General features: G+C 43.2%; 1 protein-coding gene across 2 annotated transcripts; it reads left to right on the forward strand.

Moving 5' to 3' along the window:
• Positions 1-14,169: 14,169 nt before the first annotated feature.
• tisd (Butyrate response factor 2) lies at positions 14,170-17,445 on the forward strand. 2 transcript variants are annotated; one of them, XM_045700416.1, is made up of 2 exons: positions 14,170-14,498; positions 14,748-17,445. In XM_045700416.1, the coding sequence occupies exons 1-2, from the start codon at positions 14,402-14,404 to the stop codon at positions 15,926-15,928; spliced, it is 1,278 nt and encodes a 425-aa protein (XP_045556372.1). In that variant the 5' UTR covers positions 14,170-14,401; the 3' UTR covers positions 15,929-17,445.
• The last annotated feature ends 317 nt before the right edge of the window (positions 17,446-17,762 follow it).

The following is a 17,762-nucleotide window of genomic DNA, read 5'->3' on the forward strand; positions in this document are numbered from 1 at the left end:
GAAGAATGGGAGAAACTCCCCAAATACAGGTGTGCCAAGATTGTAGCGTCATACCCAAGGAGACTCAATGCTGTAATCGCTGCCAAAAGTGCTTCAATAAAGTACTGAGTAAAGGGTCTGAATACTTACAGTTGAAGTCGGAAGTTTACATACACCTTAGCCAAATACATTTAAAGTCAGTTTTTCACAATTCCTGACATTTAATCCTAGTAAAAATTCCCTGTCTTAGGTCAGTTAGGATCACCACTTTATTTTAAGAATGTGAAATGTCAGAATAATAGTAGAGTGATTTATTTCAGCTTGTATTTCTTTCATCACATTCCCAGTGGGTCACAAGTTTACATACACTCAATTAGTATTTGGTAGCATTGCTTTTCAATTGTTTAACTTGGATCAAACGTTTCGGGTAGCCTTCCACAAGCTTCCCACAATAAGTTGGGTGAATTTAGGCCCATTCCTCCTGACAGAGCTGGTGTAACTGAGTCAGGTTTGTAGGCCTCCTTGCTTGCACACGCTTTTTCAGTTCTGCCCACAAATTTTCTATAGGATTGAGGTCAGGGCTTCCTGACTGATGTCTTTATGTTGCTTCAATATATCCACATCATTTTCCGTCCTCATGATGCCATCTATTTTGTGAAGTGCACAAGTCCCTCCTGCAGCAAAGCACCCCACAACATGATGCTGCCACCCCCGTGCTTCACGGTTGGGATGGTGTTCTTCGGCTTGCAAGCCTCCCCCTTTTTCCTCCATAACGATGGTCATTATGGCCAAACAGTTCTATTTTTGTTTCATCAGACCAGAGGACATTTCTCCAAAAAGTACGATATTTGTCCCCTTGTGCAGTTGCAAACCGTAGTCTGGCTTTTTTTTATGGTGGTTTTGGAGCAGTGGCTTCTTTCTTGCTGAGCGGCCTTTCAGGTTATTTCGATATAAGACTCGTTTTACTGTGGATATTGATACTTTTGTACCTGTTTCCTCCAGCATCTTCACAAGGTCTTTTTTCTGTTGTTCTGGGATTGATTTGCACTTTTTGCTCCCAAGTAAGTTAATCTCTAGGAGACAGAACGCGTCTCCTTTCTGAGTGGTTTGACGGCTGCGTGGTCCCATGGTGTTTATACTTGCGTACTATTGTTGGTACAGATGAACGTGGTACCTTCAGGCGTTTGGAAATTGCTCCCAGGGATGAACCAAACTTGTGGAGGTCTAGAATTTTTTTTCTGAGGTCTTGGCTGATTTCTTTTGATTTTCCCATGCTGTCAAGCAAAGAGGCACTGAGTTTGAAGGTAGGCCTTGAAATACATCCACAGGTACACCTCCAATAGGCTAATTGACATAATTTGAGTCAATCAGAAGCTTCAGAGCCATGACATTTTGTGGAATTTTCCAAGCTGTTTAAAGGCACAGTCAACTTAGTGTATGTAAACTTCTGACCCACTGGAATTGTGATACAGTGAATTATAAATGAAATCATCTGTCTGTAAACAATTGTTGAAAATAATTATTGTCATGCACAAAGTAGATGTCCTAACCGACTTTCCAAAACTATAGTTTGTTAACCTCTATGGGCTAGGTGGGACGCTCGCGTCCCACCTACTCAACAGCCAGTGTAATCCCGTGGCGCGTTATTCAAATTCCTCAAAAATGCAAAAACTTCAATTTTTCAAACATATGACTATTTTACACCATTTTTAAAGACAAGACTCTCGTTAATCTAACCACACTGTCCGATTTCAAAAAAGGCTTTACAACGAAAGCAAAACATTAGATTATGTCAGCAGAGTACCCAGCCAGAAATAATCAGACACCCATTTTTCAAGCTAGCATATAATGTCACATAAACCCAAACCACAGCTAAATGTAGCACTAACCTTTGATGATCTTCATGAGATGACAACCCTAGGACATTATGTTATACAATACATGCATGTTTTGTTCAATCAAGTTCATATTTATATAAAAAAACAGCTTTTTACATTAGCATGTGACTAGCATTCCCACCGAACACTGCCGGTGAATTTACTAAATTACTCACGATAAACGTTCACAAAAAGCACAATTATTTTAAGAATTATAGATACAGAACTCCTCTATGCACTCGATATGTCCGATTTTAAAATAGCTTTTCGGTGAAAGCACATTTTGCAATATTCTCAGTAGATAGCCCGGCATCACAGGGCTAGCTATTTAGACACCCAGCAAGATTAGCACTCACCAAAGTCAGATTTACTATAAGAAAAATGTTATTACCTTTGCTGTCTTCGTCAGAATGCACTCCCAGGACTTCTACTTCAATAACAAATGTTGGTTTGGTTCAAAATAATCCATAGTTATATCCAAACAGCAGCGTTTTGTTCGTGCGTTCAAGACACTATCCGAAAGGGTAAATAAGGGTGACGAGCATGACGCAATTCGTGACCAAAAAAATCTAAATATTCCATTACCGTACTTCGAAGCATGTCAACCGCTGTTTAAAATCAATTTTTATGCCATTTTTCTCATAAAAAAGCGATAATATTCCGACTGGGAATCTGCGTTTAGGTAAACAGACGAAAGAAAATAAAGCATTCGGTCGACTCGGGCACGCGCCTAAGCCCATAGTACTCTGATCGGCCACTTGCCAAAAGCGATAAAGTGTTTCAGCCAGAGGCTGCCTCGAATATCGTTTAGCTTTTTCCCGGGCTCTGAGAGCCTATGGGAGCCGTAGGAAGTGTCACGTTATTGCAAAGATCCTCAGTCTTCAATAAAAAGAGCCAAGATGAAACACAACTTGTCAGACAGGCCACTTCCTGCATGGAATCTTCTCAGGTTTTGGCCTGCCATATGAGTTCTGTTATACTCACAGACACCATTCAAACAGTTTTAGAAACTTTGGGGTGTTTTCTATCCAAAGCCAATAATTATATGCATATTCTAGTTACTGGGCAGGAGTAGTAACCAGATTAAATCGGGTACGTTTTTTATCCGGCCGTGTCAATACTGCCCCCTAGCCTTAACAGGTTAACAAGAAATTGGTGGAGTGGTTGAAAAACTAGTTTTAATGACTCCAACCTAAGTGTATGTAAACTTCCGACTTCAACTGTATGTAAAACCAGCTGAAGTTTATTTTAACCTGCTAGCTAGCCTAGACAGCTAACTAGCCTAGCTAGACAACCACCACGGTCGACATAGCTAAGTAGTAAGCCGGATAACAACTAGTCTAGCACAGGCAGGAACCCACAGAACACAACAAAAAACAGCTGGTATGAATTTTAGAGGCTGACGGCGGAGTTAGCTACCAAAGTGAAAAAAGAGCCAAGACTCCTCCTCCAGAGTGAGAGTCAGCTAGCTAATCCAATAGCGATATAGTGAGGTAAATCCACCTTGAATTTACCTGGTTTGTCTCTATCACTGCTGACACTCGCAATGTACTAGTAGGTCAGTAGGAAATTGGTGTTGCATGCTTCACATTCACACTCGGCTTAGCACCTGGATTCAGTCAGTCTCATTTCGAATCCTGCTTTCCGTATGTTAAACTAAGCCATCGAAGTCCTTTGGGTTGAAATTAGCACCCCATATAAGTAGACGTGCGCACGGTTCCCATACTCCAATCCACTCGCTTCAACCTGGGTTCCGACTTCAAAGCTTGCTTCTTGGTTTTGGGCCACAAATGAGTCGTAACACTGTTCCTTGTGGTTATTACAGTACTATGCGGGTATTACTACACTAGCTACAAACGACTTAAATCTACTACAACACTCAATCGCTCACTCGACTACCAAACTCACAGGAAAAGAGGCGTTGCAGTTTTATATGGTTTCTTCTTCGTGGATGTACAGTACCAGTCAAAAGTTTGGACACAGCTACTCATTCAATTTTAGAATAATAGTGAAGAAATTAAAACTATGAAATAACACACATGGAATCATGTAGTAACCAAAAAAGTGTTAAATCAAAATGGATTTTATATTTGAGATTCTTCAAAACAGCCACTTTTTTGCTTTGATGACAGCATTGCACAGAAGAATATAAAATATATTTTGATTTAACACTTTTTTGGTTACTACATGATTCCATATGTGTTACTTCAAAGTTTTGATGTTTTCAATATTATTCTACAATGTAGAAAATAGTAAGATTGAAGAAAAACCCAACATTTTGACTGGTATCGTCCATCGTGTTTCACAGTATTACTGGTGAGCTACTATCATTCCACTATTAGCGGCAGATATATCATAGACATTTTCTGAAATTACAATGCAAAAAATCCTATGTGTAACACCTTTTTAATGATGTTACTTAATTATGGTGACACTGTAGTTGTGGATGTTATTGTTTATTCAGTTTAGAATGTTCAGCATTTAGTTACCTGTTAGCTCAGTGGCATTGAACTGTCAACCTCATAGTTCAGATTTAAAGTGTGATTCTCTGCAGACTGAATAGCATCAACAGTAGTGGTCTTATGGGCTGTGCTGACCTGTCTGTTTTTATCTAGGCCATTCTCAATGAACCATCATTTGTCAATGAACCATCATTGAATCCATACTCTCAGCCTGTGTCAATATTAACCTAAATATTATGTAGTGTGTCTGCTGCTCTGTCCAATCATTTACAGCTGCATGATGGTAGGAGGATATGCATATGTGGGGAAAAGAGGAAAAGTGCAGAAAACAAATTTACACCCTATTTAAAAAGAAAAACGAGAACAAGCTATGAAGGAAAAATACTGCCGTTTTGGTTCAGGTACAGCCAACTAGCAAAATAAGTATATTGTCAAAACGATACAATATATTAGAAAAAATAACACCCCAATGTGTAACTATCAAGTCTCTTTTTAGCCTGGAAGCACCCTTCTGTCAAATCTGAGGTCCAGATGAGTTTACTGACAACGACCGAAGGAAAAAGCTTTGAGGTGAAGTAATATTCTGTAGTTGTCACCGCAAAGCGGAGAGAATCACCTACAATTAGAAGTAAAATCACTCCTGAGTGTCAGTGTTACTTTAGACTGGTCTGGAGATGGCCAGATAGTCCCACCAGCACTGGCGTAGCACAACTGACTTTTATATGTTCATGATTGTTGTTATTGATTACTAGAGTAGAGGCTCTTGCGAGTCTATAGTCTTTATCTCTCACACTGGTTCTCGTTGAGCCATAGGAGGAAGTTGGGGCTCTAAAGTGTTTTTATTTCACACCCCAACACCCCTCTCTCTCTCTCTCTCTCTCACACACACACACACACGTCAACACGTCCTGGTCTCCGCACCTCCGCACGATCTCCACTGTGTGTTTGTCAGGGTTTCAGGCTTTGAGCAAAATATTATATGAAAAGCCGATAAATTTAAATTGAATTGGAGAAAACAAACGAGGCCATTTGTAAAATAATGCTTTTTATTCATTAACCAAGTTTCCATCCAACGTTGTTATGCAGGTGAAGTACATGTCGGATAAAGTCCTGATTATATTTTTCGGTAAACCTTCCAAATGTCGACCAAACAAAATACACTAGACAAGTTGGGATCTTTTTGTGTCTAAAATGAATTATGGGAGAAATGTTGGTGGGCAAATATTGATATAATAACCATCATATCGAGTAGGCTAAATGTATGCTCTAGCCAACAGTGCACAGATAAAGTGAGCTCTTGGCTAGAGGGCATGTGCCAATACCAGAGTTTTGCGCTCGCTACATAACGCACCTTTTTTTGTGAGAAAACCATCAGTAGAGTTGAAAATGTGATGAAACCCGTTTAACTTGTATTTTTTATTTGGTACATGATGAGGGGAAAAAGATGCATGGAAATTTAACCACACAAGGTATTTTTATGTGCACTACGTCATCACGTACAGCCTTTTATCTGCCACAAGTCAATTTGATGGAAATACATCTCTATGTGGATTTTTGAATATTCGCATAAAAATCTGCCGCCAATTGGATAGAAACTTAGCTACTGATGGACATACCAGTAGATGTAAATACTTTTGACGTCATGCTTATCGGTAATTTGCATAATTCAGTGGAACTAAATTGGCGCGTTTATACTATATACACAAGTATGTGGACGCCCCTTCAAATTGGTGGATTTGGCTATTTCAGCCACACCCCTTGCTGAGAGGTGTATAAATCGAGCACACAGCCATGCGATCTCCATAGACAAACATTGGCAGTAGAATGACCTTACAGAAGAGCTCAGTGACTTTCAATGTGGCACTGTCATAGGATGCCACCTTTCCAACAAGTTAGGTTGTCAAATTTCTGCCCTGCTAGAGCTGTCCCGGTCAACTGTAAGTGCTGTTATTGTGAAGTGGAAACGTCTAGGGGCAACAACGGTTCAGCTGCAAAGTGGTAGGCCACACAAGCTCACAGAACGGGACCGCCGAAGGGCGTAGTGCGTAAAAATCGTCTGTCCTCGTTTGCAACACTCACTACCGAGTTCCAAACTGCCTCTGGAAGAAGCAATGTCAGTATAAGAACTGTTTGTCGGGAGCATCATGAAATGGGTTTGCATGGCAGAGCAGCCGCACACAAGCCAAAGATCACCATGTGCAATGCCAAGTGTCGGCTGGAGAGGTGTAAAGCTCACCGCCATTGTACTCTGGAGCAGTGGAAACGCGTTCTCTGGAGTGATGAATCACGCTTCACCATCTGGCAGTCCGACGGACAAATCTGGGTTTGGCGGATGCCACCTGCCACAATGCATAGTGCCAACTAAAGTTTGGTGGAAGAATAATGGTCTGGGGCTATTGTTCATAGTTCGGGCTATTCCCCTTAGTTCCAGTGAAGGGAAATCTTAACTTTACAGCATACAATGACATTCTAGATGATTCTGTGCTTCCAACTTTGTGGCAACAGTTTGGGGAAGGCCCTTTCCTGTTTCAGCATGACAATGCCCCCATGCACAAAGCGAGGTTCATACAGAAATGGTTTAGTTGAGATCGGTGTGGAAGAACTTGACTGCCCTGCACAGAGCCCTGACATCAACCTCATCAAATACCTTTGGTATGAATTGGAAAGCAGACTGCGAGCCAGCCCTAATCACCCAACATCAGTGCCCGACCTCACTAATGCTCTTGTGGCTAAATGGAAGCAAGTCCTCCAGCAATGTTCTAACATCTAGTGGAAAGCCTTCCCAGAAGAGTGGAGGCTGCTATAGCAGCAAAGGTGGGACCAACTCCATATTAATGCCCATGATTTTGGAATGAGATGTTCGACAAGCAGGTGTCCACATACTTTTGGTCACATAGTGTATCTTACTTGTCACACACGCACAATATAAAGAGCCTATTCTGAGAGGAATATCACCTCAGTGGGTGCTGCTGCTGCAGCTCCTCCCCTCGTTGCTGCTGGAGTGAAACGTGCTTTTATATTATCCCAGTCATTGCACAGCAATTCTAAATGGAATTGCGTGTTAACTTGTTTTGATGGCCACCATTTTAAAAATGGCTATATTTATTTAAACTGGTAATTGAAGCGGCCTCTATTCACCATTCAAGGCAACGGTAGGCAGGCTATCAGCGCGTCACCCACCACTTTGCAATGTGAGCTGGAGGCATGCATTTTGAAAACTGATACTTAATTGTTTGAAACCTGAACGTTTTACTTCATATTATGAGGCATGTCTTACCTTGCTTCAAAGTAGCATAGGCAAAATCCCACCATTTTGAAATCTGGAGGAAATTATTTCATAAAGACTTCCTCATATGCCATAACCAGCATCTCACTCCTGTTCTATTGGTTTTCATATCAACTTTCTTTCGTTGTCCAGAAGCCAAAAGCACAATCCTAGTCATATTAGCAAACTATCCTATTTGATGCGTCTTTAGATTCACCATTTTTCGAACAGATTTTCATGTCTGTCACATATGGAACCGCTTGCATCAGGGGAGCTGTTTAAATTGTGTTTCCCTGCGAATTGCATTTTGGCAAATGTTTGAAAATGACACTAATGGCTGCTTCATTACAGGTGTTGCTTGTTCTGTTAAGATTACCATAATCTAAGTGTAATTTCTGTGGTTCTGAGCATCTTGGCTGGGTGCCCTAATAGATTACACACCCAGTGCATATATGGGTCCGGTAAATTAACAATTACTCGGTCACGAAACCCGTGTGTGTGTGTGTGTGTGTGTGTGTGTGTGTGTGTGTGTGTGTGTGTGTGTGTGTGTGTGTGTGTGTGTGTGTGTTACTGCCAGTGAGTGTGTGTGGGCATATAGGTACAGGTATACAAAAGCCTACACCGTAGTAAACCATGATTTCAACCATTTGTGTATCAGCACTCAAAACGTGTTTCTCTGATCTGTGAGGAGTGAAAGATTAAGCAGAGCAGGGCCTTGTTAGAAATGCAAGTGGAAGGGGGTTGGAGCAGGGGCCTGTGTGTTCCCAAGGTTAGGGGTCCAGGTGGATTAAAACTGGTCATAGAAATGGCGTACTGTGGCCCCCTATCTCTCTGATGTGGGTGGCTGAGCAGCGGAATGGAGTGTGGTCGTGTAACTCCCCCCTCACACTCCAACACACAGTATGATGACGCCAGGAAGGCAGGAGGGTCCACCAATATCTCTTATTTTACCGCTATCATTACAGCCCTCCTCTGTCATTGGTACACCCGACACCCCCCAGCTGCAGAAGCTATGTCCCGGATTTGCGGAACACCAAAGCTCCCTTCTCTCTTTCCTCATTTCCAAACTTTTTTTTTTTTAATTAGTTCCAGCCCAAGACTCCCACCACATATTGATTTCAGGAATTAAGCGTCCTCCTTTCCCGCCTGAATTTGGCTCTGTTTCATAGCGAAACATGGCACAGAGCTTGCTGGCTGCGTAACGGTGCAGAAACGAGGCGGATGGGAGAAAATCACCCCGAAATACCGTTGACGTGACCGACGGCAGGACATGGAACAGGCATTGATCTCTCTGAAATGAGTCTAAATCTATTTCCAGTGCAGCTGTAGCCCATACAATGCCCTACAGTACCTTTCCTCATGTCATGTTATGGTTTTACTGAGCAGGTTATGATGAGATTTTTTAATTGTAGGACTCCATATACTTTGTATAGTGTATTCTCCTGGATTGTTCTCCACCCTCTCTTTCTATTCTATCCACTGAAATGCCAACAGGCTTACAGTGTGCCAACTGTAGTAGTGGGTCAGTCACTCCCTGCCAGCCCCATTAACCAACAGGAAGATAGTGGCACTGCCCTGTCTTCTCTCCGATAAGATTGTTAGATAAACACTATTACTCACATAAACAACAAACTCTAACACCGACACTCTTGCCCCACCACACACACACACACACACACACACACACACACACACACACACACGACTAATAGCATGGGAAAGCCAATCCCCTGAGAGGAGTGTAGTGGATGTTGATTACTGTAAGCCGAGGACAGACAAGGGGAAATCGTGTTAGTGAAGTGTGAAACCTCCCAAAAGTCCATCAATTGATAAGTGGCTAGTTTCCTTAATGTTTTGGTCTGGTTGTGTTTTGAAGCACGCTGGCCCAGGTCCAGCAGTAAAGCCTGTCACCTTCTCTCCCCCTCTGGGATGAATGGCTGGGGTGACACCAGAGCCGGGACAACCCAGAGAGGGGGCGGCACAACACTTTGGTTTGAGAAAGGAACATGCCACTCCGGCTCAACACACAAAATCCCTGGTAATACCGTACATTTACCAACTTCCTAGGTTCGGAGTGGGTTCCCTTGAATCTCAAGTCCTTGGTTTTACACCCCCTTCTAGAAGGGAAAACCAATCCTCCTGAACAGCCACTATCCCCAGCACTGTTGGTGGTGGTAGTTAAGGAGTGGTTTGGGATGGTGTGTGGGGATGTTGATGGGGGTTAAGGTGACCCCCCCCCCTTTTTTAAGTCCCTTTTGTTATCTCCAGGTATCAGCTTGGTCAAGGGATAATAAGACACAAACACGCACACAGTTGCGGAGAGCTTTCACATTGACGCGTGGAGTCATTACATCTAGGGCTAGAGGCTGTTGCTGGATGAGCGTTAATACTGTCATGTCCTCCCGCCTAAAGTGCCGTCTCTTCTCTCTTCACTTACGCTCTTCCTGTGCTCTCTCCCATACTCTTTCCCAGCTCAATCCTTGGTGTGTGTTTTAATGAAATGTCTTTCCCATAATAGGTTCCAGGTTCAGAAGAGAACGCACACTTGGTCTGGAACATAAAGACAGAAGCGCATCAGTCTTGTGTATAAGCTTGGCATTGATCCTGTGTCAGACAACAGATTGGGAGCAGACTTATTCTTTTTCCTTCTCCTGCTCCTTATTTAGTGTTCTATGGGCCTAATGGTGACGGACGCTATGAACCAAAAGAACATCCACATTGTAGCGTTGTCAGTGCTACTGTACTAGAATGGTGTTTCTCGTTCTGGTGCCTGTTACCCCTAAAGACTCCCCTGCTCTCCAAACCATACTTACCCCTCTCTCTTCTCTCCAGGTTCTCAGAATGTGAAAATAGGTATGTGAAACCCAACCTCATGTTGTTGACTCTGTCCCCTGTGTCCCTAGATGTGGCCTGTGTCTCGGTGTGCCCACCTGTTGCCCTGGACATGGGTGTGGGGTTGCTATGCCAGCTGTTCCAGCTGTGGGGGCAGGTGCCAATGGGCATCCTCACTCTGACAGAGTGGCTGCTGGGAGACCAGGAGCAAGAGACAGCCACAGCAGAGGCAACTGGCCTGGTAAGGAGACACACACACACACACACACACACACACACACACCTCCCGAAGAGTTGGGATTCAACTGGATAAGATGAGGTGAAATGGAGAGTTGACGTCTATGCCCTTTGGCAGAGTATCTTCTTCATCCCAATCTCTGAAATGCATAAAATAATAAAATGTACTTCATTCAGTCTGAATCCATTCATTACCCTCTTCCATTTGAACACAATAGTTCTCATCTTCCATTCACTCCCATCTCCTCTGCACAGGATGAAGAGGACTTCCTGTTTGAGAAGGGCGATCTGAACCTTTGGGCCGAGCCTGTCCAGTGGGCACGGCTACTACACAGACACCTGGGTGTCCTCTTCAAGGCCCCAGGGTTGACGGCTCTGAACCAGAACCAGGCAGAGTTGCTCAGACTTTCAGCCCAGGCAGAGGCCCTATCCCTGGCCACCCAGCAGGCTCTAGAGGGCCTCCCAGCCCTGCCCCAGTTTTCCTGCACCATAGAGCATGCCCGGCTGGCCCTACAGCAGGAGAGGGCCACACTGGCTCTGGCTATACTGGGGAGCCTGAGACAGACTGGGCTGTCAGGCTGAGGACCAGGGAAGATCAATGTTGGTCTACAACACCATAGCCACTAGTAAGTTAACATTCTTGGTCGGTTTCCGGGGTCAAGACCAGAGTAAAGGTAGATTGAACCATCTCTCGATAGATATGCAGGTTGGAGTTCTGTCAAGTCTTCACTTGTCAAGATAACTGATGGTGAAAAGGGGGTGGAGTATGATCCATTAACCACAGTTATGGAATTCCATTTTTCAGCTATGAGACATCACTTAGTGCCTGGAAATGCAACAACGGTCTCACTACTCCAATACATATTCTCATTTGAACAATTATGCAAGCGGTACAGATTTTAACGACCAACATTTTAATCAGCGGCGGTTGTATTTGTTTTAGAAGGGAATGTACTGCGGGGAAGTGTTTTATGTTCGAGTTTTGTTTCTGTTTTTCAAATTAAAGATGCCTAATTCATGTGCCTCGTTAATTTTTGAAAACATCCACAGGGCGTTATGTGTATGTATGTGTCCTCACAGCACCTTGAACAACAGGACTGAGCACTGAGGCTTCAACCTATGTGCTGGGACATAGTATTCCTTTAGCTCTACATGTGAAAAATAACACTTCATGCACTGTTCTCATTATAAACTACACTGTAACATGGAAAGGGCTAGTCAGTTGCACAACAATGTGTTCAACCGAAATGTGTTTTCTGCATTTAACCTAACCCCTCTGAATCTGAGAGGTGCGGGCTGCCTTAATCGACGTCCTCGTCATGGGTCGCCAGCGGAGCAGTCGTTGTTGGGGGGGGGGTGTAACTGTCTTGCTCAAGGGCAGAACGGCAAATGTATACGCCTTGCCGGCCTTGGGGATTCGAACCAGTGACATGTTTACAGTGCACTCTACCCTACATAAACATTGCCTCCGAGGATGTTGTGCACTTTGGACATTTAGATTAAATCCACACAACACCCGGAGTCATAAGGACCTCAAAAACAGAAGCACCAACAGTGTGGTTTTAATGGGACGGAGAGAGTAAATCTGTTCACAAGGCATGGGTTGCTAACGCAGATGTTTACCCTAAATTACCCTCGTAATTCAATTTGTTCTGTTTACAGCTGTCCTCGGATATGTCGTAAGATAGGTCATTTTCGTAGATTTAACACGTTCTCCAGTGGACTCTTCTCCACCATTTGACTTGGTTTTTATGCTCCCTTGGTGTCCTAGGTTACGTAATTAGGAGGGCAATACAATGGTCCACTGTCCCGTGCCTGCGACCCGTGCAGACAGCTGGGCAGTCTCGCTCTGTAGTACTGGCAACGTTCCCTGTTACTGTAGAAATTCTGTCATGTCTTTTGGAACGCTTGAACATCCCCCCCCCCCAATAAAAACAGTGCTGTGTGATGGGAGAGTTGTTTTTTTTGTTGCAGATGAGGACATGTTCAAGGGATTTCTCAAAGTTCGAGGCTTGCCTTGGCATTAGACTACATTTGAGCTTGAGCATTTATGATAAATAAAGGATCGTAGTAGTAGATTCCAACCCGTGGTCATTTGTTTTCGGCTGTTGCTAACTGGCTTTTTTATATCCAGTGCTCAGCAGCTGAACGACTCACAGTATGCCTATCGAATGATGCAAAAGGAAGCACAATGCACTTTCTGATTTGGGCAATTGGGAAAGACTTGATGGTAACTGGTGTCACAGAAACCTGCAATTTATGGTGATATGTTTTCTACAGAATTGCAACATACTCCAAACAAAAATATATCCTTTGTGGCACCCTAGTATAGCCCTGCTCCTCTGCACCTCATTGCTAATTATGCAGTCTTTGGTGTGGCTGTGAACTTGGTTTGGCTCCAAAATTAGAGTATTTTCATTCTCACACTTTCATAGCTTTCGGATGGTGTTAGTGTTTGTTACATCACACTGACAAAATAGGCTATTTTAAAATGTAAATCATGCCTTGCACCTCAGCAGGTGGCGCTCCAGTCTGTAAATTCATTTTGGGCGTTGCTTCTCAGGGGGGCGGTGTTTCACTGCCTTTTACAGAGATTCACATTCCTTCAGTCAACTCTCGGTGCAGTATTTGAGGTTGTGTGCGGTTGAGCCACAGTATAGAATAGATGGCTGAACGCTCTGTGTATAATGAGTGGCACTTTGAACTCGTGTGTGTCCTTGTTATATTTCAATTAGCCATCTGTGTAAAAGAACTGTGCTGCACAACAATTGAAAACTTATGTAATGTCTATTTTTTATTTTTTTTACAAGTAGGTTATTTCACCACGTTGGAGTGGAATATTATTATATTTTGTAATTCGTAAGAGACTAGGCACAGGGCTTCCCCAACCCTGCTCCTGGAGAGCAGTAGGTTTTCGCTCCAACCCCAGTCGTTACTAACTTTGATTCCGTTTATCAACAAGCTATTTGGATCAGGTGCGCTAGAAATGATGGAGTGAATCTATAGGACAATAGTTTTCCAGGAACATGGTTTTAGAGCCTTGAACTAGGGCATACGTTCGGGTGGGTGTGGATTATCATTATGCAACCACTCGAACAAACCTAAACAACAAAAAATACATTGCACTCTGGCTGCATTCATTCATATGATTTTCCCCCAACACGTGCTGTCCCTCTCAAACGTGCGAAACAGAGAGAGAGCAGTGGTCCTTACAGTTTTGTATTGTGTATCGTGCCTGAACGTGTACAAAGCAATTACTTTTCTAGCAACTACCACTGTACGCTATTGCTAGATTCAAACATAGAGCACCTATTAAATGGCCGGTATTAGTATTCTAAACACAAGTTCGGGGTGTGATAGAATTTTTTTTAGAGGAGTACAATTTCAAGGCGGCTGTATGATAATGGCGGCGAACCAGTGACTGGGAGACTTTTGAATACGGGGGCGTGCCTTGCAAAAAACTTTGCTACAACTTCAGAAAACTCCACCCACGCGAGCCACGGCGAAGCATTTATATCCATGTGCAGAGGAAAAGTAGTTAGTGAAGCAGTCTGGCTCAGCGCTTCTCTAAGGAAGAACCTGCAACACACACAGGGAACTTTCACCTACTTGTTGATTCATCTCCACCGCTGGAATTGCACGTTCGTTTTTTTTCTTCTTTTCTTCCTTTTTTTAACGCTCTAAAAACCCAGTCGTGGCACCATTTACGACCGTTGCTTCGTGCATTGAAGGATCCTGGTCGGTCCTCTATGAGAGCTACTGTAACGTTACTGCGACAGAACTTCCGAAAAAGAGATGTCTGCAAACGTCTTGTCCGCTTTCTACGACATCGACATGCTTTACAAGGTACGTTTCCCCATTGTTTGGCGTTGGAAAATATATATTTTTTTCACCAGGTCTGATGGCTAACTTGGAGCATAAATGTATTTTCAGTAGGTTACAACTACACTACTAGTAAGCAATAACGTGTTGCTGGCATGCGCCTACAGTTTTTTACTTGTAACAAAGTGTACGTTTGCAGTCTTGTTTTGTAGTCGTCCAAAAACTGCGTTATTGGAAATGCATCGCTAATTTGTCTTTTCTCTCAACAGCAAGATATGAACATGAACGCTGTGAATCACATCAATAGCATACTGGACAAGAAAGCGGTGGGGCCTCCAGTGACCGCACACAGCTCCAATAGTTCTTTCGCGCCGGGATTTTTCCGTAGAAGCTCGACCACCAACATGGAAGCAATGACCAACAACAGCAACAAGTTTTCCGCCAACTCCTACAGTAGTTTGATGGAGAACGCAACGAGCAGCAGCACTGCCATAATGAACAAGGAGAACAAGTTCCGCGACCGGACATACAGCGAGAATGGGGACCGCAGCCAGCAGCTGCAGATCGTGCAGCAGAAGCCAGGCTCTCAGATCAACTCCACCCGCTACAAGACCGAACTCTGCAGGCCCTTCGAGGAGAACGGAGCGTGCAAATACGGAGAGAAATGCCAGTTCGCGCACGGCTACCATGAGCTGAGAAATTTGTCTCGTCACCCTAAGTATAAAACCGAGCCGTGTCGCACTTTCCACACTATTGGCTTCTGCCCCTACGGTCCCCGCTGTCATTTTATCCACAATGCAGATGAGCGCAGACCCGCTCCAAGCAACGCCAACGTGCAGGGGGAACCCAAATCAGCTCGCGAGCTCTGCGGCTTTGGTCAAAGCGGCGATGTGCCGCAGCAAGTTGGGTACAACCGGGACAGACCAAAACTTCACCACAGCCTGAGTTTTTCAGGCTTTTCCAGCCACCACGGACTTGAGTCGCCACTACTCGAGAGCCCCACGTCGCGCACACCACCACCCCCCTCAAACTCCTCTTGCTCTCTCAACTATTATGAGGATGTACTGTCTCCCAACTCCATGTCTTGTGTGAACAGTGCATTCAGTTTTCCTGGACATGACCTGAAAGCCTTACTTGCTCCCCTGGCCTTGCATACGCAAAACGGCTATGGCAACAACCATTTCAATGGTGCCTACTACGGGAACATTCAAGCCAACATGTGCCCCCCTTCTCCCCCCTCATACAACATGAGCCACTTGCAGTCCCTGCGCCGCCTCAACGAATCACCGGTGTTCGACTCCCCTCCTAGCCCGCCCGACTCTCTCTCAGACCGGGACAGTTATGCGAGCGGGTCCCTCAGCTCTTCTGGGAGTCTTAGCGGCTCAGAGTCTCCGAGTTTGGATGCTGGGAAACGTTTGCCAATCTTCAGCAGGCTGTCGATTTCTGATGACTAAACATCCCATGTTATTTTCAATGGATCAGATTTGTCCTTGACATGGCATTAGTTGTTTTTCCTTTTTGTAATGATGGTTGTATAGAAGTAGATATAAACAGAAGGCATTCCATCGGTGACTTACACTTTTGAGCTGCAAGTAAGGGCAGTATTTGTCTCAGGCAAGCCACACTTCCCTGGGATAGATGTGTACAAAACTTGACACGAGACTGTAAAGCAGTTTCAGATTTCCTCCATCCTGCCAAGAAATGCCTTGACACAATGTACATTTTTTTTCTTCTAAGTATGTGTTCCTTTCTGAAAGCTTAAACTTCCATTCCAGAACTTTAATCTTTTTTTCACAGCGCCACGCAGTGGTTTGTTTGAGTAGTATAGTTTGTTGCTTAGTTGAAGCACTCTTGAGTTAGGTTTGTTTGGGGAAATCACTGCAGATGGTTGAAAATATATTTATATATTTTTAGCTGTTTTGAGTGATTACATAGCAGTGCGTAACTGGCTATGAAATATTTAACTTATTTATTATCTTGTGAAAAGTATAGGCTATATGTTGGTAATTTGTCCATACTGTATTTATCAAGTATGATGAAGCAATAGATCTATATTCTTTTATGTTTAAATTATGATCGCCATTATTAATCTGCATAAAGTGGAGTGTATGTCCTTTTCACAGTAAATATATATATATATTGTTTTTGGTCTCCTTTTGTAACTTCACTTGGTTATTTTTATTGTAAATTAGTAAAAAAAAAAATCTTAATTTAAGAGAACGTATGTGATATTTATTTCCTAAATTTTGTTTACGTTTATTAAAACAAAAGTTTGCGTGATTTGCTGTTCTGAGGTTGCTTGTAAGAGCTGTGGAAGGTGTTTTGAGAATCCTTATCTAGATGTTTCTGTAGAATGTATAAACAATGTGGTTGTGCAGACCGTCCAAACCTGAGCTAGCCTTTCTTTTTTTCTTTCATAGATCAGACTCGGTGACAAAGAACCCAAGTAAATAAATTAACCAAAAAAGTATTTTGTTTTCTTCTGTTTGTACGAGGTCACACTGTGATTCCAGCCACGCGCTAAAGAATGTAGCAATCCCTTGTGCCCCAGTATTATTGTGTAGTGCCTACAGGGTTCACCATCTTACATGCCTTAATATTAACCAAATAAAGTATTTTTCCTACATGTATCTTTTACACAAGTTTAATTGAATGTAGTGTTGGAGCTGAATTTCTTTTGAAGGTTGTTACCACTTATCATAAGACCCTGGGACAACCATACTTTTTTTAAATTCCCATTCCTCTACTTTTGATTTTGTTTGATATTGACTAGTTCAGGGGATGCGCACTATGTATTTTTTGACTACTTTTATCAGAAGTAAAGCTTTTTGAATGTAACTAAAACAGACAAAAAGACAACCTGAGTTGTAATATAATTATTTTTGGAGAGTCAGTTCACTACAAATTGAGTGTGAGACTTTGTACTGTACATTTTCTTGTAGTTCTCCCAATAAAATGATTTTGAAAAGAGTCTTGTGCTGCTTGGTCTTATCCTTCACAAAGAATGAAGCAAGTGTCTTGGTATTTCTGGGAAGATCTTTCTCTAGTAGTGTCATCTGTTTTCAACACTACACCCTCTCAATCATTCATACTACAGGAAGGACACTGCCTCCTAAAGACACTAGCATGTTCAGCTTTGCCATGCTCCTAACAAAAACACACTAAGTTATAAACCCCCCCATTGACTCCCCCAGCATCATTGAGGGGAAAAGGCCTGAGTCATTAGTGAACACACCCATCTCTGGCATAGCTGTACCGAGTGGCTGGCCTCGGAGGCCTACTCTGTGA

Source organism: Salmo salar, chromosome ssa18, assembly GCF_905237065.1.
Source record: "Salmo salar chromosome ssa18, Ssal_v3.1, whole genome shotgun sequence".
NCBI classification, from domain to species: Eukaryota; Metazoa; Chordata; class Actinopteri; order Salmoniformes; family Salmonidae; genus Salmo; species Salmo salar.

Excerpts from the sequence above, each read along its gene's own strand:
- tisd (XM_045700416.1), top strand. The coding sequence starts at position 14,402 with ATGAGAGCTACTGTAACGTTACTGCGACAGAACTTCCGAAAAAGAGAT. Across the intron at positions 14,499-14,747 it reads ACATCGACATGCTTTACAAG|ATATGAACATGAACGCTGTG; the intron begins GTACGTTTCCCC and ends CTCAACAGCAAG.